Source organism: Oncorhynchus tshawytscha, linkage group LG08, assembly GCF_018296145.1.
Source record: "Oncorhynchus tshawytscha isolate Ot180627B linkage group LG08, Otsh_v2.0, whole genome shotgun sequence".
NCBI classification, from domain to species: Eukaryota; Metazoa; Chordata; class Actinopteri; order Salmoniformes; family Salmonidae; genus Oncorhynchus; species Oncorhynchus tshawytscha.
Window position 1 is genome coordinate 28,692,680 of NC_056436.1, and position 27,591 is coordinate 28,720,270.

At 40.9% G+C, this 27,591-nt stretch overlaps 2 protein-coding genes and 2 pseudogenes across 4 annotated transcripts; 1 reads left to right on the forward strand and 3 right to left on the reverse strand.

The window, feature by feature from the left end:
* The first annotated feature begins 494 nt into the window (after positions 1 to 494).
* On the forward strand, positions 495 to 12,409 carry LOC112257149 (annotated as a pseudogene).
* LOC112257150 lies at positions 1,463 to 7,210 on the reverse strand (annotated as a pseudogene).
* A 521-nt stretch (positions 12,410 to 12,930) lies between the features above and the next one.
* On the reverse strand, positions 12,931 to 16,539 carry zgc:163014 (uncharacterized protein LOC100038766 homolog). Of its 2 annotated transcripts, XM_024430712.2 has the most exons (13): positions 16,248 to 16,537; positions 15,928 to 16,104; positions 15,745 to 15,850; positions 15,431 to 15,544; positions 15,182 to 15,298; positions 14,919 to 15,087; positions 14,698 to 14,820; positions 14,376 to 14,563; positions 14,074 to 14,270; positions 13,856 to 13,947; positions 13,709 to 13,763; positions 13,344 to 13,441; positions 12,931 to 13,233 (listed from the first exon to the last, which is right to left on the reverse strand). In XM_024430712.2, exons 1-13 carry the CDS (start codon positions 16,307 to 16,309, stop codon positions 13,007 to 13,009), a joined length of 1,725 nt encoding a protein of 574 aa, XP_024286480.1. In that variant the 5' UTR covers positions 16,310 to 16,537; the 3' UTR covers positions 12,931 to 13,006. The 2 variants fall into 2 exon arrangements, with proteins under 2 accessions (XP_024286480.1, XP_024286481.1); XM_024430713.2 differs by lacking the exon at positions 15,182 to 15,298 and having other exon boundaries at positions 16,248 to 16,539.
* A 5,830-nt stretch (positions 16,540 to 22,369) lies between these two features.
* On the reverse strand, positions 22,370 to 26,166 carry tmed8 (transmembrane p24 trafficking protein 8). Of its 2 annotated transcripts, none has more exons than XM_024430711.2 (5): positions 24,141 to 26,166; positions 23,842 to 23,920; positions 23,662 to 23,758; positions 23,140 to 23,433; positions 22,370 to 22,975 (listed from the first exon to the last, which is right to left on the reverse strand). In XM_024430711.2, the coding sequence occupies exons 2-5, from the start codon at positions 23,866 to 23,868 to the stop codon at positions 22,758 to 22,760; spliced, it is 636 nt and encodes a 211-aa protein (XP_024286479.1). In that variant the 5' UTR covers positions 23,869 to 23,920; positions 24,141 to 26,166; the 3' UTR covers positions 22,370 to 22,757. The 2 variants fall into 2 exon arrangements, with proteins under 2 accessions (XP_024286479.1, XP_024286478.1); XM_024430710.2 differs by having other exon boundaries at positions 23,140 to 23,451.
* Between the last annotated feature and the right edge of the window lie 1,425 nt (positions 26,167 to 27,591).

Genomic DNA, 27,591 nt, shown 5'->3' on the forward strand with positions numbered 1-27,591 from the left:
GCTACAGTCTGAGGGCCTTTAAGACATTTAAAAAGGAGTCACAAATAAACAGCTCTTTGGTCAACAGAAGAGGATACCATAAAACATCAGTTTATGGTAACATCAACATCATTTTCTTTTCCGTACAGCTGCTTAAAAAGAAGGAAGAAAGAGTCTGGGCACAATAGTAAAAATAGGGCCGGCCACAGAGTCCTGTGCTTGGAAACAAACATCTGGCCATGCCGATTTGCCTTCAGCCTCTTGGCCCCACTTCACGTGCACAAGGAGTTTATTTAGTTCTTTGAACGCCTGTGGTCAGGGAACAGCTAGCAGCATAATTGTCAAGTTGAGTGCAGGGGATCTGAATGTATATGGTGTCAACATTGTCCTGGCGTCTAGCCTTGCAAACAGAGCATTTGGCGACCTAGGATGAATTTACAGAAACCCAGTAGAGTAGGAATCATAATGACTCTCATTTCTGCAGTCTACAGCTAGAGAGAACTGAGAGCTGCCACAATATGGGAAAACATTCCTTTTAAAAATCTACAGCATTTCAATCTACTCTTCCTTTTGCAGGAATCTGAGCCAACCTTTGGTGTTGTTGGCATCCCCAGATAGGAACCAGAACGACACAGATCCCGGGTAAGACACCAAAACAATACTTGAGGAGAATGTCCTGGTTTCTCTTTGTAATTACAAAGCTTCGGTAGATTTATCTGTTCCATGGAGCATGTTTAAACACCAGCAGTGAGAGTGATTTATCAGACCGTGTAGATTTGTTGTTACATAATGACATATGCCTTGCAGAATTACAGAGGAGCCGTCCCTTGCGACCATCACCCAGGCGCCTGTGTATACCCTTCCCTCCAACCCCAGCCGGATATCCAGAACACATGAGCTCCCCGACAGTCCCCTGCGGTGTTAGTGTCACGGTCGGTCTGAGAATTTTGCTGCTCCAAATGAAGTCTCCAGAATTATGTTAATGGTTTTGTGAAAAACGTTTGTGTGGTATTTTCTGATTGTCATCATTTAAAGCGTACAAAAGGAAAACTTTAACTTTTTAAAAGAAGTCAGGGCAGACAGACGAACGATAAAGGGTTCAATTAAAACAGATTGCTTTTTATTAAAATGCAACCTGTACTGAATGTAATGAAATAGACATGCAGGAATAACTGCACCACAGGATGTGTGCATAACACACATTTCTAAGATCCAGATGAACTGAATCCATGATTAATAGTGGCATCACATTTGGCAGCTACACATTCATGAATATCATGATGTTGTTGAGGCAGCGTATTTTGAACAGAAAAGCTATGCAAGTACTTCACACTGTTTTAGCTCCTTTTTCGCATTATTGTCAAAAACGTAACATAGATCGTCATGATCTGTAAGAACCCTTAGGAGCTGCTAGCCTAATATACACATAATTACTAGAAACTTGCATAGAACAAGGGTACTGTCAATCAACAATGAAGCCAAACTATTTATCCATAGTGAGTGAGTGAATCTTGAGATACCATTGAAGAAGAAAAAACCCCACATCTGTGGGTAATTAGCAACTTATGGCGACGGGACTGCACAGTAGTTTTGACATTTTGCTTCACAAAAGACTTCCTCCAGACCAGTTAGCGTCCCATGGATGGCATGTAAACTGAAAGAGTTTGCACAGTGGAGTCTTCTGCCTTCCATTGTGAAGAACAGTTTTGATCTGTGTGTAAACCTGGATGCCCAGTAGAAAGTAGGGAAGACAACTATAATATAGATATGTGGCATCATGACCGTATTACATCACTAAGAACATTAAACAAAGCTGAAAATCTGGACTGAATACAGTTGGCTTTGACCAGTTACCACTAGTTAAGAGGACCGGGTGGTTTACATCACTAGTCAGCCACAGAATCTCCAACCTTCATGTGGAAATTGTCCAGCACAACCTCCTGTTTGTCTACCTTACCTTATGTCAACTGATACACTTTTGCCGTAGAAGTTGGTGGCTCCTCTGAAAGAACCTCATGAGCCAGTGAAGGAGAACATGGGCAGAGGAACAGGGATAGGAACATTTATCCCAATCTGAAAAACACAAACTTCCATTACTGCACTGGAAATGCAAGCTGTTGACTCAAACATGATCAGAGCAACTGGATGAGTAACTCTGGGAGAGGAAGGTGTACTAAATGCATGAAATTCATTACATCAAACCGAAAAGCATTGCTTGTTGTTTTTGAGGCCACTGGACACTCACGGTTGGTTGAGAATGTTTGAAAAAGCAGGAGTAATTTTGGACACCGGAGTCAAGCCTTTTGGCTGAGGGAGCGAAAAAAGATGAGGCTTTTGTTACAGCGAGGTTTGTAGGTGATTACAGCACATGGCCTGCCCTACACGGTGTCCTCCGTCATGTGAAGAGATAACACTGGGTATAGCTAAGGCCCACAAACAAATAGGGTAAAGTCAGGCCATATTTATGCTTTAAATATTTAACAGGTCCTAAGGAATCCCTTTTGAGTTTAATTTAAAATTCTCTCCTATAATCCTACCAGGAAAATGTCTTTCTATGTCCCCCTGTTTTGATTAAAAAGGCACATATTTGCTATAGCTATTTGTAGTCCACATGGGGCCAGGTGGTGAGGGGCAGAAGAGTTGATTTTAGAGCAGAAGCAAACAAGGCTATACTTTTCATGGAAAATAATTATTGTTGAGTGTATGTTTTAGAACAGAGGTGCGATGTCCACCTTGTTTAAGGTATAGACATGGCAGAGGGATATGAATGGCTCCATTCTCCCAGGACATAGGGGGGGACACAGGGGTCCACAGCTACTCACCTGGCCTATGTCCACCTCGTGAGTGTATTTGCGTGCTGTGGCTCCGTTTGTGGTGAAGATAGCTGTGCTATTGCCATAGGGGTTATCGTTGACCAGGCTGATGGCATCATCTAAAGATTCAGCCTCCATGACCACCAAAACAGGCCCAGGGACCTCCTCAGTATAGCACTTCATCTGGGGCTAAGATTAAATGAAATGACAGATTCAGGATTTGCACAGAAATGAACATAATTTTTGGCATTACAGCGTGTCATCTGCAAGCACACACAAACTTACTGTGACATTGCCGATGATGGTTGGTCCCAAAAAGTTGCCATTATCATAGCCCTTGACTTTCCTGCCGTTGAGCAGCAGCTGGGCTCCCTCATCCACCCCACTCTGGATCAGGCTGTTGACCTTCTGCTTGGCCTGAGAGATCAGGGGCCCCACGTCCACTCATATCTTGTCCCCTGAGAGGGTTCCCGAAAAAGAACCTGCAGTGAGAACTCTCCCTCACAGCCACACACATTCACACAAATACCCCTTTAGCCACACACAAACACAAAAGCCCAGCTAGGGCGAGGGGCACCCAGCAGCACTCCCTCTAAAATGGCTGTTTAAATGCAGCCACACAAATTAGAGAGTATATCATTGCAAATAAGAGGCATCATTCATTCTTCTCCCCAACAACTTCTTTTCACAAAGACTTGATGCTCGGAGCTACTCTTAAGTGTTTGGCGCAAATGACACCGCAAATTTGCAGCATGAGTGACTCAAGCCCTCTCTCCCAGCTCAGCCCCATCTGAAGTTATGGTACAGCTAAGAGGCGAGACGTGGTTAGGGCTGCGTGGGTGGCTTTAAGAGGACTAAGCAGAGGGCCCATTAGGGCTGGTTAGGGGGGAGGTGTGAGCAGGGTGAGGTACCTGCGTTAACGCGCAGAGCCTTGGCACGTTCCACCACTTCAGGCAGCCAGCTGAGGGCCTTGCCCACCAGGATGGCTGTGGAGAGGGCCATGCAGCGCTGTTCTGGTTCCCTGAATCCACCAGCTGGTTCAGAGTGTTCTTATTGGCATCACCACACCATGGTTCTTTGCTCCCTACAGCAGAGCATAAGAGGGAAATGTTTAGCCTCCTAGCACTTGACTTGAATACCAAGGAGAGTGATCCAATTCAATTAAAAGCCCATTACATCATGTCTTCAATGTGGTTGACTGCAGATTCAAACAGAGATGGTCTCAAAAGTTCATCCTCTTAAAGAACTTTAGTGAGCAAACAATAAAAAGTACAATATTGTAAGTGCTTTACATTACATCAGTGCATTTCATTTGTAGAGGATGTGAATGTGTTAAAAAATATTAGACTTCAGTTCTACAAAGTATGGGAACCTTATCTAAATGACCTAGAACCTGAGGTATTAGCTATTATGCTGCAAGGATTCTCTTAGAGAATGGTGGTGATCTTTGTATTTCAGAATTACACTAACGTCTTGGTTTAAACTGAGCTTTTTTGTTTAATTTCTGTTTGTAAGTTTGTTTAAAATGTATGTATTGAGAGACGCAATGATGGGGATGGGGTGAGAGAAGTGCCGAGCGGGAAGAGGAAAATGGTGTGGGTGTGTGTACAGTGGGGCAAAAAAGTATTTAGTCAGCCACCAATTGTGCAAGTTCTCCCACTTAAAAATATGAGAGAGGCCTGTAATTTATCATAGGTACACTTCAACTATGACAGACAAAATTAGAAGAAAAAAATCCAGATAATCACATTGTAGGATTTTTAATGAATTTATTTTCAAATGATGGTGGAAAATAAGTATTTGGTCACCTACAAACAAGCAAGATTTCTGTCTCTCACAGACCTGTAACAACTTCTTTAAGAGGCTCCTCTGTCCTCCACTCGTTATCTGTATTAATGGCACCTGTTTGAACTTGTTATCAGTATAAAAGACACCTGTCCACAACCTCAAACAGTCCCACTCCAAACTCCACTATGGCCAAGACCTGTCAAAGGACACCAGAAACAAAATTGTAGACCTGCACCAGGCTGGGAAGACTGAATCTGCAATAGGTAAACAGCTTGGTTTGAAGAAATCAACTGTGGGAGCAATTATTAGGAAATGGAAGACATACAAGACCACTGATAATCTCCCTCGATCTGGGGCTCCACGCAAGATCTCACCCCGTGGGGTCAAAATGATCACAAGAACGGTGAGTCCGTGTTGCCCAGCAACAGCCCCAAAACATCACTGCTCTAGAGGAGATCTGCATGGAGGAATGGGCCAAAATACCAGCAACAGTGTGTGAAAACCTTGTGAAGACTTAGAAAACGTTTGACCTCTGTCATTGCCAACAAAGGGTATATAACAAAGTATTGAGAAACTTTTGTTATTGACCAAATACTTATTTTCCACCATAATTTGCAAATAAATTCATAAAAAATCCTACAATTTTTTTTCTCATTTTGTCTGTCATAGTTGAAGTGTACCTATGATGAAAATTACAGGCCTCTCTCATATTTTTAAGTGGGAGAACTTGCACAATTGGTGGCTGACTAAATACTTTTTTGCCCCTGTGTGTGTGTGTGTGTGTGTAAGTGAGTGCTGTTTTTTTGTTGCTTTGTCTCTGTATCTATATGGGTGAAAATTGTGAAATGCCAATAAAAAAAATACTCTTACAAAAGAATCTAGACTAACTTCCACAACATGTGTAACTGGCTGTCTGGCTCAATCCCTGTTCCAGCTGTACAGCTAATCAGCCAAATTGGAGAAGAGAAGCCGAGAGGACATCCTTCAACAACCGTTTCTAAGTCAACACTGCCACCCTCTGTTTATTTCTAGAAACAACATATGCATGTCAGACTTGCCATGTTGGACTGTACTCTCTTGCCGTTTTTGGATCCCATCTTGGACTGTACTCTCTTGCCGTTTTTGGATCCCATCTTGGACTGTACTCTCTTGCCGTTTTTGGATCCCATCTTGGACTGTACTCTCTTGCCGTTTTTGGATCCCATCTTGGACTGTACTCTCTTGCCGTTTTTGGATCCCATCTTGGACTGTACTCTCTTGCCGTTTTTGGATCCCATCTTGGACTGTACTCTCTTGCCGTTTTTGGATCTCATCTTGGACTGTACTCTTGCCGTTTTTGGATCCCATCTTGGACTGTACTCTTGCCGTTTTTGGATCCCATCTTGGACTGTACTCTTGCCGTTTTTGGATCCCCTCTCATAGATGTCCTCTCCAGCTTGGTTGGAGCCCACAAAGCTGATGGCTGGATGATCACATAAGGTATACAGCTGGGAAAGACAGGGACTTATTTTAGATTGAGCACTGACAGGCCAGCCAAAATCAATTCATAATCTCTGCACTTTGTAATAGAACAACGACGTCAATGCATGAGAATCAAAGCACAGAGACAAATTGAATAATTCACATCACATTAGTAATGCCTCCAGATACAGTGGGGAGAACAAGTATTTGATACACTGCCGATTTTGCAGGTTTTCCTACTTACAAAGCATGTAGAGGTCTGTCAATATTTGATCACCTACCACCAGTAAGAATTCCGTCTCTCGCAGACCTGTTCGGTTTTCTTTAAGAAGCCCTCCTGTTCTCCACTCATTACCTGTATTAACTGCACCTGTTTGAACTCATTACCTGTATAAAAGACACCTGTCCACACACTCAATCAAACAGACTCCAACCTCTCCACACTGGCCAAGACCAGAGAGCTGTGTAAGGACATCAGGGATAAAATTGTAGACCTGCACAAGGCTGGGATGGGCTACAGGACAATAGGCAAGCAGCTTGGTGAGAAGTCAACAACTGTTGGCGCAATTATTAGAAAATGGAAGAAGTTCAAGATGACGGTCAATCACCCTCGGTCTGGGGCTCCATGCAAGATCTCACCTCGTGGGGCATCAATGATCATGAGGAAGGTGAGGGATCAGCCCAGAACTACACGGCAGGACCTGGTCAATGACCTGAAGAGAGCTGGGACCACAGTCTCAAAGAGAACCATTAGTAACACACTACACCGTCATGGATTAAAATCCTGCAGTGCACGCAAGGTGGGGACCCTGCTCAAACCAGCGCATGTCCAGGCCCGTCTGAAGTTTGCCAATGACAATCTGGATGATCCAGAGGAGGAATGGGAGAAGGTCATGTGGTCTGATGAGACAAAAATAGAGCTTTTTGGGCAGGCAGCATCTTTGGTGATGGAGGGTCTTCCCCAGCATCAGGGAGTTGATGCTGCATGTGTGCTCTACTAAATCAAAACAAATTGTATTGATCACATACATATTTAGCAGATGTTATTGCGGTTGACAGAGGAAGCACAATTATTCCAAGCACCACCCTCCTTTTGAAGCTTCCAGTCTGTTATTCGAACTCAATCAGCTTGACCGAGTGAGCGCTACATGACAGGTGAGCGCTACCATCAGTCCTGTGTCATGCCAACAGTAAAGCATCCTGAGACCATTCATGTGTGGGGTTGCTTCTCAGCCAAGGGACTGGGCTCACTTACAATTTTGCCTAAGAACACAGCCATGAATAAAGAATGGTACTAACACATCCTCCGAGAGCAACTTGTCCCAACCATCCAGGAACAGTTTGGTGACGAACAATGCCTTTTCCAGTATGATGGAGCACCTTGCCATAAGGCAAAAGTGGGTTTTTTTGGGGTCCATGGCCAGGAAACTCCCCAGACCTTAATCCCATTGAGAACTTGTGGTCAATCCTCAAGAGGCAGGTGGACAAGCAAAAAAACAAATTCTGACAAACTCCAAGCATTGATTATGCAAGAATGGGCTGCCATCAGTCAGGATGTGGCCCAGAAGTTAATTGACAGCATGCCAGGGCAGATTGCAGAGGTCTTGAAAAAGAAGGGTGAACAATGCAAATATTGACTCTTTGCATCAACTTCATGTAATTGTCAATAAAAGCCTTTGACACTTATGAAATTATCTCTAGCCTCGTCCTCGTCAACACTCACACCTGTGTTAACGAGAAATCACTGACATGATGTTAGCTGGTCCTTTTGTGGCAGGGCTAGAATGCAGTGGAAATGTTTTTTGGGGATTCAGTTCCTTTGCATGGCAAAGAGGGACTTCACAATTAATTGCAATTCATCTGATCACTCTTCATAACATTCTGGAGTGAATGCAAATTGCCATCATACAAACTGAGGCAGCAGACTGTGAAAATTAATATTTGTCATTCTGTACAACCACTGTAATGAACAGTTTATTATAAAAGTATTATTTATGTTAACTAACCACCGAGGAGGAGTAACATGCGCCCAACCTTCTGGTAGAAAGCAAGAGGTTAGCAATTGCTGCAAATAATAATAACGCATGAGTTCATGCATTTATTGTGAATCGTATCATTTCAACTCTCAGCTATATAGCATGAGAAGCAAAGTAGATGCACTAATCCTAGCATCACTACTCTGGATGGTTCTGACTTAGAATATGTGGACAACTACAAATACCTAGGTGTCTGGTTAGACTGTAAACTCTCCTTCCAAACTCATATTAAGCATCTCCAATCTGAAATAAAATCTAGAATTGGCTTTCTATTTCGCAACAGAACCTCCTTCACTCATGCTGCCAAACATACCCTCGTAAAACTGACTATCCTACCGATCCTCGACTTTGGCGATGTGATTTACAAAATAGCCTCCAACACTCTACTCGACAAATTGGATGCAGTCTATCACAGTGCCATCCGTTTTGTCACCAAAGCCCCATATACTACCCACCACTGCGACCTGAATGCTCTCATTGGCTGGCCCTCGCTATATATTCGTCGACCAAACCCACTGGCTCTATGTCATCTATAAATCTTTGCTAGGTAAAGCCTCACCTTATCTCAGCTCACTGGTCACCATAGCAACACCCACCCGAAGCACACGCTCCAGTAGGTATATTTCACTGGTCATCCCCAAAGCCAACACCTACTTTGGCTGCCTTTCCTTCCAGTTCTCTGCTGTCAATGACTGGAACAAATTGCAAAAAAAATCAAATCACTGAAGCTGGAGACATATCTCCCTCACTAACTTTAAGCATCAGTTATCAGAGCAGCTTACCAATCACTGCACCTGTACACAGCCCATCTGTAAACAGCCCACCCAACTACCTCATCCCCACATTTTTATTTTGCTCTTTCGTTGATCACTCCAGTGTTAATGATCCATTATAATTATTTCGCCACAATGGCCTATTTATTGTTTACCTCTCTAATCTTACTACATTTGCACATACTGTGCATAGATTTTTTCTATTGAGTTATTTACTGTACGTTGGTTTATGTGTAACTATGTGTTGTTGTTTTTGTCACACTGCTTTGCTTTATCTTGACCAGGTCGCAGTTGTAAATGAGAACTTGATCTCAACTGGCCTACCTGGTTAAATAAAATGTGAAATAAAAAAAATAAAAATATAGCTGCACACCTTGACAGGCAGCAGATATGATAGGAGGAGGTTGGTTTGGTACCCATTTCTAAGGAGGAATGCTTCCTAAAAGTGACATACAGAATAGTCGATAACAAGACAAGCGCCAAGCCACAACATTATCAAAGTGAAACATATCAAAAGCATTTAGTCGTCATTAACTCGTGGGTAAAACATTATAACATGATTTCTTACACCTTTCTTCAACAGTGATCTCGATACAGTCCATGTCATGATGAAAATGTGTTTATTGCTCGATTTATCCCCAAACTCTGTCCCTGGCCAGCAGTGTCAACAGAAACACTTCACATGTTCTCCCTCACCTACAGAAAAGAGGGAGGGATCTGGAAATAGCTGATCACTTATTGACGTAGAACACCTCCCACAAAAATATGAACCTTATTGATTGAAATTACAATTGTATTAACCAATCTCTGTAAAATTATAGACAAACCAACTTTTTAGAAAACATTTATAAAGTTCAGCTCCGTCTTTTTGACAACTCGACTGGGTTATTTATGGTCCACCACAGACAATAGGTGAATATGGTCCAAAGATAATGATAGAGGTCTCTAGTGGCCAAAAGGCTATTTTAGAATGGGCAACGCCACTCAGGGCATCCACCATTTCAAATGTAGTCAACTGGGTGGGACTTCTACTTTTGTTGGCTGATCCCTCCTGGTGACCCTGTTGGAGTCTTGTCCAACCAGGTCATTAGGAGGATTCAGCCTATCATGAAGAATAAAATGTACTACTTTAAAATCGAGGTAGCCTCAATGGCGCTACACATGATGTCGCAGACGCTATAGTTGCACAGCTACAAAAACGAGTCCTCTACCTATCTCTATGATGTGGTCGCCTATGCTATATAGGAAAAGTACGTACAAATGTACAATTAATTGGCGCTAATTTTATGAAACACACAAATGTATATAATCTGCATAATATAGTTAAAGTTTCCATCTTGCAGTATTGCGCAAAACCGCATAATAAGCTGTCATCGAAGTATTCTGTGACATGTAATGCCACATCCTCTTAAATGCACAACAAAGTAATAGTTTGTCTACTGTTTCTAGCCTACCTACCCCTTATAACCTGCAATGCGTCTCTCACTCTCTTGTCTCACAAAGGTACAGTACCAATTATTGCTTGCAACATTTCAGTACTAGACACTGAAACGTGGAATTAATTGAAGATGCTGGGAAAGTGCTTAGTCATAGACAAAAACCAGGGAGGAGGGTATTTGGGAGCACATTCTATTGGCTGCAAGCAACAAAGTTGTTTTCGTTATCATTTTGGAGTAACATACTTTGCAGTAGTTAAACGCCTGATCTGTCTGAATCCTATGGCAAATCAAACCAAGGTGAATCAATGAGGAACGTTAAGTAAGATATGAGAAAATGATGTATCACGTGCACTAATGTACTTTTCTTTCCTTTAGCCCATTATTCATGGATATTTTAGGAGTTCGTGCTCTTGGAGGGTTCGAATCGGTATGTACCTTTTGACTATGTATAGTCCACATCTCTGCGTACTTTACAGCATAAGAAAAGTGGCAATTCCTTTTGACACTGTAAATAAATAACCTACGTTGCTTCTTCCAGCGTTTGCTCTGAAAGGTATTGAATTTGACCAAGTCCCAGTCAATCTTATCAAAGATGGGGTCAGCAAGTAACTTCATCACGCTTTTGTTTTTAGGTAGAGGTATTGAACATCAATGGTGTAAAATATATGTTCTCATACTGTACACATCAGTTTACAGAACAATACAAGGGGTTAAACCCTATGCAACAAGTGCCTGCTGTCCAAATTGATGGCATCACACTGTCACAGTCGGTGAGTCCAATGACGTTATTGGTTTGTCAGTGTTTCAACAGTGATGTACTTTTGATAAAAGTTAAACGACAACTTAAATCTAACTCCAAATTCCCCGAATGTAACATTGACAAGACTAATCCACTCACCCTCAACTGGCAGTGATCCAGTACATTGAGGAGACCAGAACAGGACACAGGCTTCTCCCTGCAGACCCAAAGATCATGCGCACCTGGGCACGATCTCTGACCTTATCGCCTCTGGGATCCAGCCTGTGCAGGTAAGTGAATTACAGCACAAAGAAAGTGGATAAACAAGAGAAAAGTATATAACCAATTGAAGGCACACAGTCCACTGCAGATCTGACCAAGTTTGCAAAACAAACTTTGTTTACTGTATGGACATCATGTGTTTGTATTGCCATTGCAACAATGATGATGACTGTAGAGCTACTCAGTCACGTCTGATCATTTGTATTTCAGAATTTGTACATGCTACAGAAGATAGGAGCAGAGAAGGTGCAGTGGGCGCATCATTTCATCCAAAGAGGTTTTGAAGGTAGGTAAAAATAGCCTTACATACAATACCAGTATCGCCGTAGACAACCATTCCAGTCCTGATTATTGTCCCTGTGTCTTTCAGCCCTGGAGCCCATTCTGAAAGAGACAGCTGGCAAGTACTGTGTAGGGGACGAGGTGAGGGGACACTCATCACATCAAAACACCGTAGACCTCTCTTCAAGTTTAGGAATTCTTGAACTAACCATGTTTACCTTTTAGCTTTCCATGGCAGACATCTGACTCGTTCCTCAAGTCTATAATGCTGAACGGTAAGGCAACCAGTCATTCAGAATTGTTACAGAAGAACACCACAGTATGAGACCGATTCATCACTGAACATACAACCCACATGACTTCTTGTACATTTGTCCAACAGGTTCAAAGTGGATGTTGATCAGTTCCCAACTATCAAAAGGCTAAACCAAACCTTACTGAAGGTAGATGCTTTCAAAGAGAGTCATCCGTCCTGCCAACTAGACACACCTGCTGAAATATGTACATGAGAACACCTCTGATGTCTAAGGGAGCCAGTAGTGCCACCATCATTAAATGCTTTTAGAAAATACCTTTGTCTTATTTAATGAGATTGAAACCAAAGACGATCTATTACTTGTATGATGAAGTTTCGTTATTTTAATACTCATATTTACCCTCTAAGAAACAGTACATTCACCCATCTACACAAATTATGCCAATGCTGACCAAAGTGGATTTGTTAAGGGAAGCAATACAAAATGTAAAAACATTAACAAATAGTGATGTATTAAATCAATTTAAAAAAACATTTACTGTACAAATTACAAAGTACCATACTAGCCCTCCGTTGATCATTCATGTTACTGTAGAAGTTTATGGAAAGTGAAAATGGCTGTCTGCACTTTGTTAAATAATTGGTTTTGTAAAAAAGCTGAAGTTCAGCTTACTTAAATTCAAATAAAACAGAAAATTGATTTCAGCTCTACCATGTGATCATACACATTGATGAGAAAATATTTAAAAACAGAAGATTGCTTGTCAGATCTTATGTGTATACCATATTCTCAATGGGGAAAATGCCACATAAAACAAATGGGTCACGACCCATAATGTGAAACATCACAATGGCATAAAAAGGCATCACTTGCACCATAACTGGAAAAAAAGCTGATCAGATAAGACTACAGCACAGAACAAACAAAGGGGCCTGCAGCCACAATAAAACTGAAGACTTGATGAAATCTAAGCCTAACGTAGCAGAGCCTTTACACAGAACAGAAAATACCAAGGACTCAAAAGTCGCTGTACGAGTTCCGCCCATGGCACAATCATATTATTTAGAATGTGTAGACCAGATACAGGGATAAAAAGTCCATTTATTTTCCTTATTTCCCAATAAGGTCGTTATCATCTCCCCCTAAGATCCAGTCTCTTATTCTACAGGGATCTCCACTGTGCACTTCACTGTGTTATTGTAGAAGGTCCCAGCGCAGTCAGAGCCCCCAAACACCAAGAGGGTGCAGTGGATGTTGGCATACTCCCCCTTCTTCTGTTTATCAGCATCTGAGATGACAGAGCCTCCCAGATTGATCACACTGTGTCCGGCACGAGGCCTGGCGCAGAGCAGAGGGGAGACCACTGAATGCCACATGCTGGTGTCTGAAAAGAACCAAGACAGGCATTTTTATTCAGAGCAAATGAAAGAGGCTGGATTACCATCAACTTTCTTGAAAAAAAAAAATGATAGGCATTGGTGAGTGTGTACTCACCCGTGTTGAAGATATGAACGTCCTGCAGGGCTCCAACAGCACTGCAACCGCCACTGACCAGCATCCTGTTGTCGGATACTGGCAGTGCTGCATGATATCTGACCACAATGATGATAGGGCAACGTTAACTTAGTAAAAAGGAATTTCTACACCAATATACATCCTTGTTGTTTACAGATACTAAGCAATAAATATCAGATTAAACAAATTGCATAGAATTAAATGGTCGCAATATTGGTCTGTGTGGCAATATAGACATTTTTCATCACGGCAAGTACTTGATGTCCTAGATATATGAAATACGAAAAATGTCAGATGGGCATTGTGTTCACATTTGACAAGGTTTGATTTGTATATGTTCTCACCCTCGAGGCAGTGGTGGCATGTTCTCATATTTCACAGCTGTGTACTCCATGAAGCCTTTTGTCAAAAATTAAGAAAATTACATTTGAAGATCATGGCAACTAGCTTTTTATATAGAGTACTCCACATTACCACTGTCAGTGCCTTACCGAGATCCAAAATGTGGAGGTCGTTTAGGTAGGTTGCAGTCTTCCTGCCACCAAAAATTAGCAACTGGTTGGACAAAAGTGTGGTTGTGTGCCTGTAATGTAAACACAATGTGTTTATTAAATAAGCACGGTGGTCCTGTAATGGTTAGATACAGTAAGTGAAATATTCTAATAGCCCAATGCCTTGTCTACAGAAATATAAATCAAGGAACACTGACCCAAACCTAGGTAGAGGTCGGTCCCCCTCGACGATGGGTTGGTACCAGAGCTCAAACTCTGGGTTAAAAATGTACAGAGCATTACTGCAGACCTTGCCTCCAGGACAGCGGCTTGGGTGAACCCCCCCAAAAACAAAGAGCTCTTTCTTATAGATAGTTGCAGAGTGGTAGGCCAACATGGGGATATCACCTCTTGCCTAGAGGAAGAATTTCCACAAGAGAGAAAATCAAACGTTTCATTTGAAGGTCCTTAAGGTCAATTAAACTATAAAGTGACAAGTGGCTCTGGACAGGACACTCACTGTGACAAGCTTCCACTTCCAGGTTAGAGTGTTGAGGATATAGAGGTCGCTGTAGCGCTGGCCCTCTCTCAGGCCTCCGTACACGTAGACGACCTTGGAATCAGGGTCATAGGTTGCAGAGTGGCCATGGGCACACGGTGGGACAGGTCCAGAGGTGGGGGAGTTCATTGGGAACCAAAAATCGTTGTCTTGAGAAGATAATGTTGACAATCAATTAGATCAATTAAATGTGTGCTGGGCATTTCAAGATGCCAGGTAACAGATATTTACATTTTGGCTCCAAATTGTTCTATACGTTATTAAAATGGGCAACTCATCTCACCTATTTCCAGTTTCCATAGGGAGTCCTCGCAGTGAGTCTGGTCAGAAGCTTCTCCTCCAATGACAATGGCCGTCTCAGGATCACTCAGACACATGGTGTGGCTCCAGCGCTTTGATGGGCAAACTGAAATATCAAAATAACAAAATATCCTTAATGTTTTTCATTCAGCAGAATAGCTGCTATTTGAAATAAACAAATAATTTCATGGTGAATTCTGTAACCTGCTCTGCAGTTGGTCTTCTTCATTCCAGTCTTCTCAACACTGTTCTCTCTAGATAGCTTTATTTTTTTGGGGCTAGATGCTCGACCAGTATCCTCCTGAGGAATAATTTCAGGGCTCCATGCGATGCGACCCCTCTTCCCAATCACCGTCCGTCTGGGGATCTTATCCTTCAAATATCATTAAGATTAAAAAGTCAGGTTCAATTTCTCTCGCCACACCACTCCCTACTTGGAAAGTTTCTTATTCAAGCATGAGCCCTACCGTAAGCGAAATACAGGGTTTATCAGATAAAGTGGAATCATCAATTTCTGTCTTGTTAACTTTGAGTTCGGCATAGCAAATGCTGTCTCCTAGATGTGATGAGTTGGGGGTTGAAATCTGCAAAGAGTGACACATTTGATTTCTGTCTCACTGAACTACAATTTGAATGCCAGTGTAGACCAGAAAAATGCCTCAAAATCAAGACTGTAGTGACAGGTCTACTAACTAGTGGATAACCCTGCAATTTACCCTCTGACTCCCAGAGGTGTTGAGCAGAGTATGGGAGAGATTGCTGTTGTGCTCGAATGGGCTGGAATGTTTTCTTGGCACACGTGGAGTATTCCTGATGAAACTGGCTTCATTCTTTTCGAGGAAAGAATTAAATAACAATTTAAGACACTGGTGCATTATGTAGGCTGTTATTAATCTTTCCAGAATCCTTTGCAAAGACGAATGTAGTATCTGGTCAGTATTTAATTTATAATGTGAGATGTCACAACAAAGTGTCACTTGTCACAATAACATTGAAAATGTACAGAATAAAAAAACACTTGAAACCATACCTCTCCACAAACAGTGAGCAAAACCTTCCCATATACTCCTCTCCTCCCTTTCTCTGTTGCCTCTTGGACAAGGTCAGCATTCCAATCTCCCTCCCAAGTCAAGCACCTTTAAAACAAGCAATATAGACCTTGTATGCATATTTGCAATTGTTATTAATTAGAACGCATGTAGGCCTAATGTACCTTGTTTGGTCTGACAATGTACCAATCCTCTGCGGTTTCACGTCCTGGCTAACCAGAACATCAACTGAAATGGTTGTCTCGCTTGATAAGAACCGCCATTCCCCAAGACTGAATACAACAAGTTGTTTGGGCAGTGGCAATGGAACATGGACTTGGTGGCACTGGCGATTGGATTTGCTGCAATAATTACGGACAAACATTTATGCTGTGAACTACAAGGATGAAGATTTGGCATTTCTGTAATGAATAACGATGGCTCAAATTGGGAGTTGCTGCGTGCCCACTTTCAACATTTTAACAACGAAATACCTGATAACTACCTGATAAACTGACGGGGTGCATCGTTTAACGACCAGAGGACGAAAAAATGTAACCGTCCCATGTTGATTTCCTCTGAAGTGAATCAGCAAAATTGCAGATTTGCGTTAACGAAGATTATCCCAATATTACCAGGACAAATCGCTCGCCAATGCAAGTGAAAGTGGCGTGCAATTTATAAACTGCGCACCTGTTATCTGCTCTATTGGGTTGCAGTGTGCACAGATCTAGGGTCAGTTTAGTCTCAACCCAGTCCAAATCCTCACCATTCATGCGGGCCGACTTTACCCTGCTGTCGTGTGACCTCGTTCTATCCTCATCTCATTACTTTTTGGAACAGCTCAAAATAAAACTGTTGATGGATGTTTCATCAGCTGTGTTATACTTACATCAACTCCCTCATGATTGTTCTTAATGGAGAATCATGGGACAAAATCCCATAAGAGCATAGGCCTTAAACTGTATGTGTGAGATAGGTCAGCTCTAATGATCAAATCCTATAGCATTTATGTAATGGTCTCAATCTTCAGAATGAGTTAAACAATTCAGTTTATCCAACTGATTCTGTGATTTGAGCAGTTGCAGGATAACAAAGCAAAATAAAATCTGATTATATTTGTCACATGCGTCTAATAAAACAGGTAGTAGACCTTACAGTGAAATGCTTTCTTACAAGGCCTTTTAACCAACAATGCAAAAACATTTTTAAAGAAAGAAAATATTTGCTAAAAAAATACTTTTTTTTTTTTAGGTAAGACAAAAAGTAACACAATAAAATAACAATAACGAGGCTATGTACAGAGGGTACCGGTACCGAGTCAATGTGTGGGGGTACAGGTTAGTGGATGTAATTGAGGTAAAATGTACATGTAGGTAGGGGTTATTGTGAATTTTTCAGTACATATGTGGCAATTACTTATTTCAGAAGGAGCCAGCAAAACTAGTGCACTAGTTTTGTGCTCTGGGTCATTAGACACCATTAGACCTGATTACACCTCTTGGGTTTTTTCCAGAACAGGGGTGTGTCCCCTTTTCAGAGGAGTCAGCCGGAGGACATGTAGAGTGCCAAGGTCTGTTGCTATGGTCCTACATGCATGAAACTATCTCTGTGAGACTCTACAGGTTGCATGTCCTAATATGAAGGCAATATTATTTTATTTTTTATTATTTCACCTTTATTTAACCAGGTAGGCTAGTTGAGAACAAGTTCTCGTTTACAACTGCGACCTGGCCAAGATAAAACACAGCAGTTCGACACATAAAACAACACAGAGTTACACATGGAATAAACAAACATACAGTCAATAATACAGTAGAAAATAAATAAATAAAATAAAATTTATATACAGTGAGTACAAATTAGGTGAGATAAGGGAGGTAAGGCAATAAATAGGCCATGGTGGTGAAGTAATTACAATATAGCAATTAAACACTGGAATGGTAGATGTGCAGAAGATTAATGTGCAAGTAGAGATACTGGGGTGTAAAGGATTAAGATAAATAAATAAATACAGTATGGGGATGAGGTAGTTGGATGGGCTGTTTACAGATGGGCTATGTACAGGTACAGTGATCTGTGAGCTGCTCTGACAGCTGGTGCTTAAAGCTAGTCAGGGAGATATTGTTCTCCAGCTTCAGTGATTTTTGCAGTTCGTTCCAGTCATTGGCAGCAGAGGACTGGAAGGAAAGGCAGCCAAAGGATGAATTGGCTTTGGGGGTGACCAGTGAGATATACCTGCTGGAGCGCGTGCTACGGATGGGTGCTGCTATGGTTACCAGTGAGCTGAGATAAGGTGAGGCGTTACCTAGCAGAGACTTGTAGATGACCTGGAGCCAGTGGATTTTGCGACGAATATGAAGCGATGGCCAGCGAACGAGAGAGTACAGGTTACAGTGGTGGGTCATATATGGGGCTTTGGTGACAAAACAGATGGCACTGTGATAGACTGCATCCAATTTGTTGAATAGAGTGTCGGAGGCTATTTTATAGATGACATCGCCGAAGTCAAGGATCGGTAGGATGGTCAGTTTTACGAGGGTATGTTTGACAGCATGAGTGAAGGATGCTTTGTTGCAAAATAGGAAGCCGATTCTAGATTTAATTTTGGATTGGAGATGCTTAGTGTGAGTCTGGAAGGAGAGTTTACAGTCTAGCTCGACACCTAGGTATTTGTAGTTGTCCACATATTCTAAGTCAGAACCGTCCAGAGTAGTGATTTCTACTTGCACATCATCATCTGCTCATCTATCACTCCGGTGTTAATTTGCTAAACTGTAATTACTTCGCTACTACGGCCTATTTATTGCCTTACCTCCTCATGCCGTTTGTACACACTGTATATAGACTTTCTTTTTTTTCTATTGTGCTATTGACTGTACGCTTGTTTATTCCATGTGTAACTCTGTGTTGTTGTTTGTGTCACACTGCTTTGCTTTATCTTGGCCAGGTCGCAGTTGTAAATGAGAACTTGTTCTCAACTAGCTTACCTGGTTATTAAATAAAGATGAAATAAATAAAAAATATATATTTTAAATTAGACAGAATTACGTTGGATGACCAAGGATATTACTTCTATTCTCCAAACCTACTAAATATATGCTTTCAGTTGAGGGTTATGTAGCACTCAGATTAACACACCAATGCATTTACATAGAACCAGACATTAGTTTAATCAATATATATATTACCAGTCAAAAGTTTGGACACACTTACTCATTCCAGGGTTTTTCTATATGTTTGACTATTTTCTACATTGTAGAACAATAGTGAAGACATGACAACTATGAAACAACACATATGGAATCGTGTAGTAACCAAAAAGTGTTAAACAAATCAAAATCTATTTTATATTTGAGTTTCTTCAAAATAGCCACCCTTCGCCTTGACAGCTTTAAACACTCTTGACATTCTCTCAACCAGTTTCACCTGGAATGCTTTTCCAACAGTCTTGAAAGCGATCCCACATATTCTGAGCACTTGTTAGCTGCTTTTCCTTCACTCTGCAGTTAAAGAAAAACCCTTGAATGAGTGGGTGTGCCCAAACCTTTGACTAGTACTGTATATATGACCCAAAAATCCTTAATTGATCTTGAAAGATAATCATTGGCCGAGACCAAGCTCTCTATACTTTACTTCTTAATGGGAACATAAAGCAAATGAGCTGTAGAAAATGTTTTAAAAAACATAATTCAATGCAAATGACAATCTTTCTTATTTATTGTGATTTATTTTTAAAAGGAAAGCTTATAAGAAACAGAAGTGCATGCAGTACAAAGCACAGCAACCATGGGATACTTATTTTCAGTTCCTTATATTTTAACAGCACAATTCATATGATACAGTACCTTTGGAAACATGCACAACACAGATGGATGAGGTACAAACATAATTTTTTGGAACCACGTATGGGCGGCTAAAATAAATTGTGAACATGATTAGGTGCATACAGAGCTACAACACAGAAAAGACACACACAATACAAATTATCTTATTTTACAGAGATATGTGCATAAAATTGTACTTTAAAGGGACTATCCAAATCATAATTTTATACTGAACAAAAAATAAACGCAACATCTAAAGTTTTGGTGCCATGTTTCATGAGCTGAAATAAACGATTCCAGACATTTTCCATACTCACAAAAAGCTTATTTCTCTCAAATGCTGTGCACAAATTGGTTTACATCCCTGTTAGTGAGCATTTATCCTTTGCCAAGATAATCCATCCACCTGACAGGTGTGGCATATCAAAGAACCTTATTAAGCAGCATGATCATTACAGAGGTGCACCTTGTGCTGGGGACAATAAAAGGCAACTAAAATTTGCAGTCACTCAACACAATGCCAAAAACGTCTCAAGTTGAAGGAGCGTGCAATTGCCATGCTGACTGCAGGAATGTCCAAGAGAGCTGTTGCCAGATAATTTAATATGAATTTCTCTACGATAACCTGTCTCCAACGTCACTTTAGAGTATTTGGCAGTACGTCCAACCGGCCTCATAACCGCAGACCACGTGTAACCACGCCATCAGGCAGCCTCACCTATGGGATTGTCTGAGGAGGGAGGGAGGGGGGGGATCCTGAGGAGTATTTCTGTCTGTAATAAAGCCCTTTTATGGGTAATAACTCATTCTGATTGGCTGGGCCTGGCTCCCAAGTGGGGGGGGCAATGCCCTGCCCAGTCATGTGAAATCCATAGATTAGGGCCCAATGAATGTATTTCATTTGACTGATTTCCTTCTATGAACTGTAACTTAGTAAGACCTTTGAAATTGTTGCATGTTGCGTTCATATTTTTGTTCAGTATAGAAATAGATTGAATCTGTTAGTATTTATAATAGTCTCATGCTATTGTCCACAAAGACCAACCCACCGTCTGACAACCAGCAAACTAAATAGGGACTTGGCAATGTAAATATTGAACCAATATTACATAAAAGCTTTTTGTGATAGGGCATGGCTTTTATTTGTGTCATAAAGACAGACGGTGACCATTTGCTTTATCATTGGATTCTGAGCAACATTCAATATTCTTTCATTGACAATCACTCATTCCAATCACAGTATGCAAAAAAACTATTGAATTGTTGTGCAGAATATTTGTTTAACTGCATTTGGATTATCATACAATAAGTAAAACAAAAACATTTTTAAAGGGAAAAAAGTGACATATATGAAGCAAAAAATAAAACAATTTACAGTTCTTTGGAGCAACCTCTCCCGATTAAGCTTTCCACCTAGCAATCATCTTTCTATCAGTGTTCCCTAATTGCTGCCACCAAAGAAATGTTGTGTCTGATTAATATACATTACCAGTCAGGTTTGGACACACTTACTCATTCCAGGGTTTTTCTTTATTTTGACTATTTCCTACATTGTAGAAAATTAGTGAGGACATCAAAACTATGAAATAACATATATGGAATCATGTAGTAACCAAAAAAATGTTTTAAAAAATGTGAGATTCTTCATAGTAGCCATCCTTTGCCTTGATGACAGCTTTGCACACTCTGCATTCTCTCAACCAGCTTCATAAGGTCTCCTGGAATGTATTTCAATTAACAGGTGTGCCTTGTTAAAAGTTAATTTGTGGAATTTCTTTCCTTCTTATTGCGTTTGAGCCAATCAGTTGTGTTGTGACAAGATAGGGGTAGTATACAGAAGATAGCCCTATTTGGTGAAAGACCAAGTCCATACTATGGCAAGACCAGCTCAAATAAGCAAAGAGAAACGACAGTACATCATTACTTTAAGACATGAAGGTCAGTCAATGCAGTTTTTTCAAGTGCCGTCGTAAAAACAATCAAGCGCTATGATGAAACTGGCTCTCATGAGGACCGCCACAGGAAAGGAAGACCCAGAGTTACCTCTGCTGCAGAGGATAATTTCTTTAGAGTTACCAGCCTAAGAAATTGCAGTCTAAATAAATGCTTCACAGAGTTCAAGTAACAGAAACATCTAAACATCAACTGTTCAGAGGAGACTGTGTAAATCAGGCCTTCGTGGTCAAATTGCTGCAAAGAAACTACTACTAAAGAACTCCAATAAGAAGAAGAGACTTGCTTGGGCCAAGAAACACGAGCAATGGACATTAGACCAGTGGAGATCTGTCCATATTTGAGATTTTTGGTTCCAACCACCGTGTCTTTGTGAGATGCAGAGTAAGTGAACGGATGATCTCCGCATGTGTGCTTCCCACTGTGAAGCATGGAGGAGGTGGTGTGGGGGTGCTTTGCTGGTGACACTCAACGATTGATTTAGAATTCAAGGCACACTTAACCAGCATGGCAACCACAGCATTCTGCAGCGATACAACATCCCATCTGGTTTGCGCTTAGTGGGACTATCATTTGTTTTTCAACTGGACAATGACCCAACACACCTCCAGGCTGTGTAAGGGCTGTTTGGCCAAGAAGGAGAGTGATGGAGTGCTGCATCAGATGACCTGTCCTCCACAATCACCTGACCTCAACAACAATTGAGATAATTTGGAATGAGTTGGACCACAGAGTGAAGGAACAGCAGCCAACAAGTGCCCAGCATATGTGGGAACTCCTTCAAGACTGTTGGAAAAGCATTCCAGGTGTAGAGACATTCTACAATGTAGAAAATTGTAAAAAATAAAGAAAAACCCTTGAATGAGTAGTTGTGTCCAAACTTTTGACTGGTACTGTACATATACTATATATATATCTCTTTAAAATATGGTCAATTTGCCTTAACTCACTGCACATACCTTTTAAACAGAACATGGCACAAACACAAGGCTACGTCAAATCTTTCTCTATAAACACAGTAAAACATATGAGCAAAATGTCCCACTTCATAATTCTCTGGTCCTCTTAGATTTTAAGTGTAGACTAGGAGTGAGCAACATCCGCTGATTGTGATGAAAAATCTATGCACTTATAATTAACCATAACATGTTCTATGGAATCAAAAATATTGAATCAAAAATAAGTAATTCTAGTAAGTCATACAGTCATATGCAAAAGCTGACAGTTACAGTTCCTCAGGCACTGTAATACACTCTGTAGTACAGAGTCTTATTTCGCCATAGTGAGTAGGAGTTATTAAACTTCAGAAGGTAAGTGCCTTCGCCTGGATACTCGTGACTGCCACCTTGCACTGCCATGTGACTGTCCAGACGATACACAGGTAAGATTTCCCCTATGTTGGAGTTGGCCAATGATTTAGAACCCTTCTCAACATCCCCTGGGTTGATAAGTCCTGCATGAGACAACACATATGGCCTTCAAGACAATTACAACCTCAACTAATTTAAAGATAAGTTATTATTAGAGATATTCAAATCTTTTCAAATAAAATTGAGATTATTTCATATTAAATTAGTTTGGAACTAAAATTTCAAACCAAAAGAGGTGCCTACTGACCTTCTAGCTGATTTTCCTCCTCTTCGTCATCGCTGGATTCACTAATGTGGACCGTGATGGCCTGGCTGGTGACAGGGTTCCAGTCAAAGGAGATTCCAAAGGCTATGTCATAGCTATCTGTGGCAAACTCCCAGCACACTTGCTTTCCCTCAGGAACGGTGGGCACATGCACTGTCAAAATGTTTCCTCGTTTCACTGTCACCACACGGTCCTTCTCCAGTCGCAGCTTGGACTTGAGCTCCTTCATCGCCATGGAGGTCCACATGGAGGGAGGCTTCAGCGGTGGCATTTGGGCTAGAGCACAACCATAGACTATATGTGAGGACAACATGGGAACCAAACATGAGCAGTGTTCAAAAATGTGAGATCAATTTGAGATCCTTTGTCAAATAGATATTTTTCAGCATGCTCATTATTTTATTAATATGTTGCAATACAGACATCAGACTCCAGAACATGGATGAAAGCTATGAGTTATCTTTAGTGGCAGTGGGTGTTAAACCCTAGACTAAATTGTCTCACCTTTTCTCTCTCCAGGGTTCTGGCTATTCCCACTGCTGTTGCTCTCCTCAACATCTCCCCCCATGGCCTGCTGCCCGGCAGGAGACTGTTGATTAACCTGAAAACACACAAGTGCTTGCAATATTTTCATTTCATTGCCATGTACTTTTTTATGTGGCATGATGTTGGCATGATGTTTACCTCAGCTGGTTGGTTGGTTCCATCCATATCAGGGTGACTTATGGGGTGGTTGGAGTTAGAGAGGCCTCTGCTCTGGAGCCTGTACACAGACAGTATGACCATTCTAACTTCTAAACACAATTCAGCATACAATACAATTGTGCTATGTAAGGCATTCATAAAACAGGCAATGTATTACAATTATACAAAATTGTTATGCCGTATTTAAATTGTATTTAGTTATAGCATATTACAGGAATTAAATACAGTAGTTATACAGCAAAAGATCAAAGTAGGTCTAGCAAGAACAAGTGAGTAACCTGTCTAGCGGATTGGTCTCCGACGTTATCCAAGGGAAAGAGGAAACCGATAACACTGTCAATCTGGATTGACGCTCCGAAGTAGACTCTAATTTATCTATCTCTAAAATGAATGCATAAACACCGTTCAATCTCGCTCTAAATAGCGTCCTGTATTAAGTCCCTCCCCTTTACACACACACACACACACACACACCAGCACGAATGCCGCGTTCAAAACAACTTGGAACTCGGAAATCTCCGACTACAGAGTATTCAAGACGACTGGAAATCTGGAAAAAAAACGAGCTGGGGAAGATAGTTTTGAACGGTCATCTAACTCGAAATTCCATCTCGGACCTCTTTCTTGAGCTTCGACCTGAAGATCAATGTCGTCATTATTTTACCTCGTATTTTTCACAGTTTCAAGTTGTCTTGAACACACCATAACGCGCAGTTTACCATCATGTTAGAAGACACAAAGTTTTTCTGGGGGGGCTGTGTGTATTGTTGTTGAATTGATAGATATTGCTGCATTGTTGGAGCTAGAAACATAAGCATTTCGCTGCACCGTGCTTCTACATCTGCATTGCTTACTGTTTGGGGTTTAGGCTGGGTTTCTGTACAGCACTTCGTGACACCTGCTGATATAAATAGGGCTTGATAAATACATTTGATTGATTTTGCGTACGCAACCAATAAACTGATTTGATTTAGTCAGCGAACTTCAAAGTCCGATTGGTGCGCGCGCGGTTACAAATTAACATTCCTAGATAGCTTCCTGGTCACATAATTGCAACAGATTTGAAACCAATTTCATTGCAACAGCTAGATGATAAAATGTAACAGCTCAATATACATTGAGTTGTTACAGACGCTACTAGCAAGCTGATGTCCCCGCCGAACAATCACTGCACCCACTGGCCATTCTGAGCTGGACGTACGCTTGCTAACGTTAGCTATAGTTAGCTAGCCAGTTGAACTAGTCGTAAGATCCTCTGCCATTCTTGGAATCGATGCATCTCGACATAATCTTGTAACTCATCAACAAATTATAAATAAAATAAACTACCAGAGATAATGATAATAGGCACTCGCACATCTGAGCTATATTTTTTTGCAGGTGCATGGTAATAGGTGAATAAGATTAGAAATAAGAAGAAACCCGCACACTGCTCTTTAAACGCCTTATGTATCGACCCCAAGGCTTTTGTGAGTTTTTTAAAATTAGCACCCTTATGTAGACACCCACACCCGTTCAATGCATCGAATGGTGTTGGAGTCGAGGGAAAATAAGTAAGCGTTACCAAATATAACAATGTTCATTTCATAACAATTCTAATAAAGTGTGTATATAAAACGTATTAAACACGTCTGTAAAACCACAATGAGGACATCGACCCGTCAAACAAGTTTTCATAAATCATTGGGAACGTCAGAGTAATCTGAAATGGGGGCATTAATTTAGGTTCACATTTACAACAACAATACATAGGCATTTCATCATTAAGACCTTTGCCACAGTCATCTAACAGACTCCATCCAGAGCGACACACATAAGCAACCAGGGTCAACGCCCTGCTCAAGGGCACGTCGAAAGATCTCCCACGAGATCAAAAACGTGGACCGGAACCAGCGATCCATCAGCCACCAGCCCAAGCTCCCACTCACAGTTCACCAAGAGCTGCCCCTCAACCATCCGAGACCCCCCCCATCACCCCCCAATGCACCAACAACTGAACAAAATGAGAAAAGAAAGAAAGAGGAAAACAGAAAACTATGCAAAAAACAACAAAGATATCACTCTTGGCTTGCCTTATAATGGAGATGCCAAATTCCGACTATTAGCAGGTGATTAGGTGAGAAACAACGTAAATCAGTAGACTTATGTCACAAATTTCAAACAACAAAAAATCATAACAGCAAGGCCAACTGAATATGTTTGAGTGTATGTATGGCACTATTTACCTGTGTGCATGTGCATTTGATTGTGTTTGTATATGTACGTGTACAAACACCTGCAAGGCATCAGCCTCAGGCAAACCGGTATTAGATGTAAAAACACTGCCCCTCAGTGTGATTCAAACATACTTTTTGTTATGTTTTATTTTTTATACTTTTATCTTTGACTGTCATTCTATCCCCCACCCTGCAACTCCATAACCACATCCAAACCCCTTATCTTGTCAAAGGAGATATGCTCATTAACAGAAACGTAAACATGTGTTCACAAAATTTGAGAAATAAGATTTTTGTGCATATTGAAAATGTCTGGGATCTTGTGTTTATATTTTTGTTCAGTATAAATCCAATTTTTTTTTCAAATTGGACATATCCATATTTCCCCTTACAAAAGTATCTGTACGTTGTGTCGCAATAAACGTTTGGTCCATTCCACTCAGGAGCACTTCTATTTTCCAAATCCACAGAGTTTACACCCTAAGGAATGTTGCTGCTCAATTTGCACCCCTTAAAGAGTTAATATTGGACATACACATATTGCACCATACAAAATTGTGTATATGTTGTGTCACAGTAAAAAGGGGTCCATTCTCCTCAGGAGCACTTCTAGTTTCCAAATCCACAGAGGTTGCACTCAGGGGGGGGAAGTGGCTGCCCTTTTGACGGCCCTTATATAGAGCAGCCCATCAACTTAAATCCAATCGTTTTTGTCATTTTGGACATACATATTACGCCATACAAAATTATCTACTCACTAGAGTCCATAGCATTCAAAACAGATGAGTTTGAACGAAAAAGTTTGCGTGGGGCCCCTCGACACTATATGGTACAAATATAGCACTGTAAGGGAAAAAACTATTGATTGTGTCCATAAAACTACGGTCCAGTAATGTCACTTTAACTCTCCGCTGACTGACTAATTCAGGAATATACCATAACTATTTTAGCTTACTCTTTGTGCTTCCATTGTGAAATAAAACGCCATTCCAAACCAGACTTACACTTTTGGCTTGCATTATAATGGAGATGCCAAATTCCGACTATTAGCAGGTGATTAGGTGAGAAACAATGTAAATCAGTAGACGTATGTCACAAATTTCAAATGTGTCTATTTAATAAGCTGTGATAGTATTGGGCATGACAATGTACTATTGTAAGGTTACGTTGTATTAATATCTGCACAAGTACGGTATGTGAGTAGTACAAATTTACCAACTGGCTCTGCACTTGTCTCCTATTTTTTATGCTCCACTGATGAACATTATTATAAAGGAGATAACGTTTGGCCACAAAATCTTTGGTTTCCTTCTCAAAAGGCAATATATTTCAGTGGACATTAGTTTATTTCCCTTTTAAGAATATTTCATGCTTTAAATACAAATTGTGAAGATCAACTGTACACCTATGTACAATAAACAATATTCTCTATTATCACATGCATTACAATTCCCATTACAGTTAAACATTTTTGTAATGAACTACTGTCCAAAACAACTCAGGGGTGTAGAGC